Source organism: Dendrobium catenatum, unplaced genomic scaffold, assembly GCF_001605985.2.
Source record: "Dendrobium catenatum unplaced genomic scaffold, ASM160598v2 fragScaff_scaffold_1417, whole genome shotgun sequence".
NCBI classification, from domain to species: Eukaryota; Viridiplantae; Streptophyta; class Magnoliopsida; order Asparagales; family Orchidaceae; genus Dendrobium; species Dendrobium catenatum.
The window spans coordinates 124,781-127,624 of NW_021319879.1; the positions used below are offsets into that span (position 1 = coordinate 124,781).

Sequence of the window (2,844 nt, forward strand, 5' to 3'; positions counted from 1 at the left end):
TTTTTTTTGGTTGTCTTCTTTTCCTTCTTCTTTATAAAGTAAAAGATTATTGATGCTTGATTTGGCTATAGAACTAGAATGCCTTAAGTAACAACACGAACAAGATTACTATCTAATTTGAACGAGATTTAAACAAACTTCGAATAGGCTTCAATATGCTTGAGAGCTTATTCATATGAAGATTGAACAAGGTTGGGTAAATGATGAAAAGTGGATTGAATAAGGTTTGAACCTTATAGGAACTATGTGTTCAGTCATGATAAAATTTGGTGAACTACTTTTGAATAGAATTTGAATAAGATTCAAATAAAATTTGAACATTGTTCAAACAATGCTCATATATTTTTTTATTGTTTATCAAATTTGTTTCCAACAAATTTCTTCATTTTTTAATTTTATTTTAAGTTCAATTTCTATTAAAATAACCTCAATTCTCTCTCTCTATCTATCTACCTATATATATATATATATATATATATATATATATATAATATGAAAATGTGTTTTAGTGGCTCTTCAGTTACATGTAGGATGCTCGTTTGTTAAGTGTTTTATGGTATTGAAAGAAATGAATTAACCATCCAACCATTTGTTCCCGCCTCGTTAATTCAATACTCCGGGCCGAGTCATGACACAGCGTGTGATTTACGAGGCAATTGTCATTAAAAATAAAAACACATAAAAGTTGTTTTGAGTATTTTCAAAAATAAAAAAGCTACAAAATGTAAACCAAACATTCTTTTTAAAAATAAAATAAAAGTAACCCCAAACATTCCCTTAGTAAATGGCACTTTCAAATATTTATCTTGATTGTAGAGTTGTATGAATGTCATTGCATTCTTAACTTTTTACTTTTCTTGGATCAATTTTGCCTCTTCAAAGTTTAATTATCTAAAATGATGAATATCGATTATTTCCTTTTCTTCTATTTCAAATAACTAATTGGCTATATACAAATGGAAACTATTATGAATAATATATATAAACTTTAGAATTGGCGCACACAAACAAGTAACGTCTATTACTACGATAACAATGAAACAAGCTTTCAGCTAAGCAAAACGCCCCAAGTCCAACTATGCCATCTAAAATGCTCATCCTCAAATTAACATTGTTTATTTTATTTTATTTTTTTTATTTTTTTCTTATCCGCAAATTGTCATTGTTTCAAGTCCAAAAATGCATTTAATCAATAACTTGACGTTTCGGCCACTTACATGAGCGAGAAAATTTTCCAGCAAATTCACTCAAAAGTGCAGGTAATCTATATCATGAATTGACGATGGTCGCTATAAAAAATACAATAAATCTAAAAACAAGCCAGGCTATTCCCGAGCGATAGCTACAAAATGTAAAGACCTGTTTTCTGCAAAATAAGAGACGTTAAAATCTTTTCCTAGTAAACATCAAACAGCAATACTATGCGGAATCCAAACCAGAGGGTTTTGAAGCTTCAGTACTCATCAAAGCGGCTGAAATCCTCATCCTTGAAAGGAAAATTATCCGGCCATTCAACATCCTTCAGAACCTACAAACAGACAGGCAGTAAGGTAAACTCTCCCGAAATCCAAGCGACCAAATTCAAAACCCTAAAGGCTAAAGGCGTCCTCTTCCCCGAGCCGGACCTGCTCGATTGGAGAAACTCCCCGTTTCAGCCAGGCCAAGGTAGTTAGTGAGCGACTGCCGTGGCTGGAAGCCATTCGTCGGAGCTGATCGAGAAAGGACGCCCCCACACCAAGAAACAGCCGCCGAGGCGGTACCCCAAAGCCAAAACTGGCGCCGGCGCCGGCTGCTAACCGTAAAGCGGAGAAAGGACGGATGACGCTTAAGGGAGAAGCTACTGAGGCCATAAGGAAGGCAGTGAGTAGATCGCCATCGATAATCCCATCTTAACGAGAGATGGCTGAGGTATAGACCATGGAGGCGTGGCAGTCTAGTAGACACAATACCAATGAACTAATGGTATCTCGTATGTAGATAATCAAATCCAGCGATTATCCTAGGAGAGATGAATCATAGTGGATGAGTCATAATAATGATTAATGAAATTTTTTTTCTGAGATGTTCAGAGATCAGGATGATAGTATGTTAACTATTGTATATAACTAAGATATATGGATGATTAGAAATATAGTGGAAGAAGAAGTGCCACTTGGGATGATAGTAAACACCAATACCTTCAATAGATGATGGCAAATATGACACAACGGCTTCAAGAATCAAGATCACCTCATAGAGTTAGAGTGGATGGCTATATGAAGTTATTTCAGAACATTCGGCCACCATTATTCAAGGGTAATGAGGCACCTATTGAGGCAAAGAACTAGTTGCTTCATATAGAGAGAACATATTAAATAAAATATCATGTAATGAGAGAAAACGTATTGTTAATTGGATTTGTATTGGAGGACAAAGCAAAAAGATGGTGAAGAGAACAACAACATGATAAGTTGGGTGATATCCCTAATATGCTAGATAATGGGAAGAGTTTGTGGAACTTTTTAGGGAATGGTTCATACCTATTTTTATAAGGAGGTAGATACATGACAAATTCATAAGATTAATGCAATGACACAAATTGAAGGTGCAATATGAAACATAATTTATAATGTCATCAAGATATGCATCGCAACTAATTGCTACTATAGATGAGAAATGTTATTGATTCTTACCTGTTTTGTAAGATCCACTTAGACAACCTATAGTTCCTTTATGAATTGATTACTATACAATATTAATAAAGAGGCCTAGAAGGGTGGCGATTGACTTTCAAGCTACCAAAAAAAAGATCGCCATAAGAGAAAGAACACTGAAGAAGATGTAACAATCATATTTTAAAAACTA

General features: G+C 34.4%; 1 protein-coding gene across 1 annotated transcript in view; it reads right to left on the reverse strand.

The window, feature by feature from the left end:
• The window catches only part of LOC110116116, a 30,270-nt gene extending 28,215 nt beyond the window's left edge, over positions 1-2,055 (reverse strand). Inside the window, exons 1-2 of the mRNA XM_020849590.2 lie at positions 1,626-2,055; positions 1,461-1,528 (exon numbers count right to left, since the gene is read on the reverse strand). Of these exons, the coding sequence (XP_020705249.1) occupies positions 1,461-1,528; positions 1,626-1,850 (293 nt within the window). The 5' untranslated portion in view covers positions 1,851-2,055. The remainder of the gene's footprint in view (positions 1-1,460; positions 1,529-1,625) is intronic.
• Between the last annotated feature and the right edge of the window lie 789 nt (positions 2,056-2,844).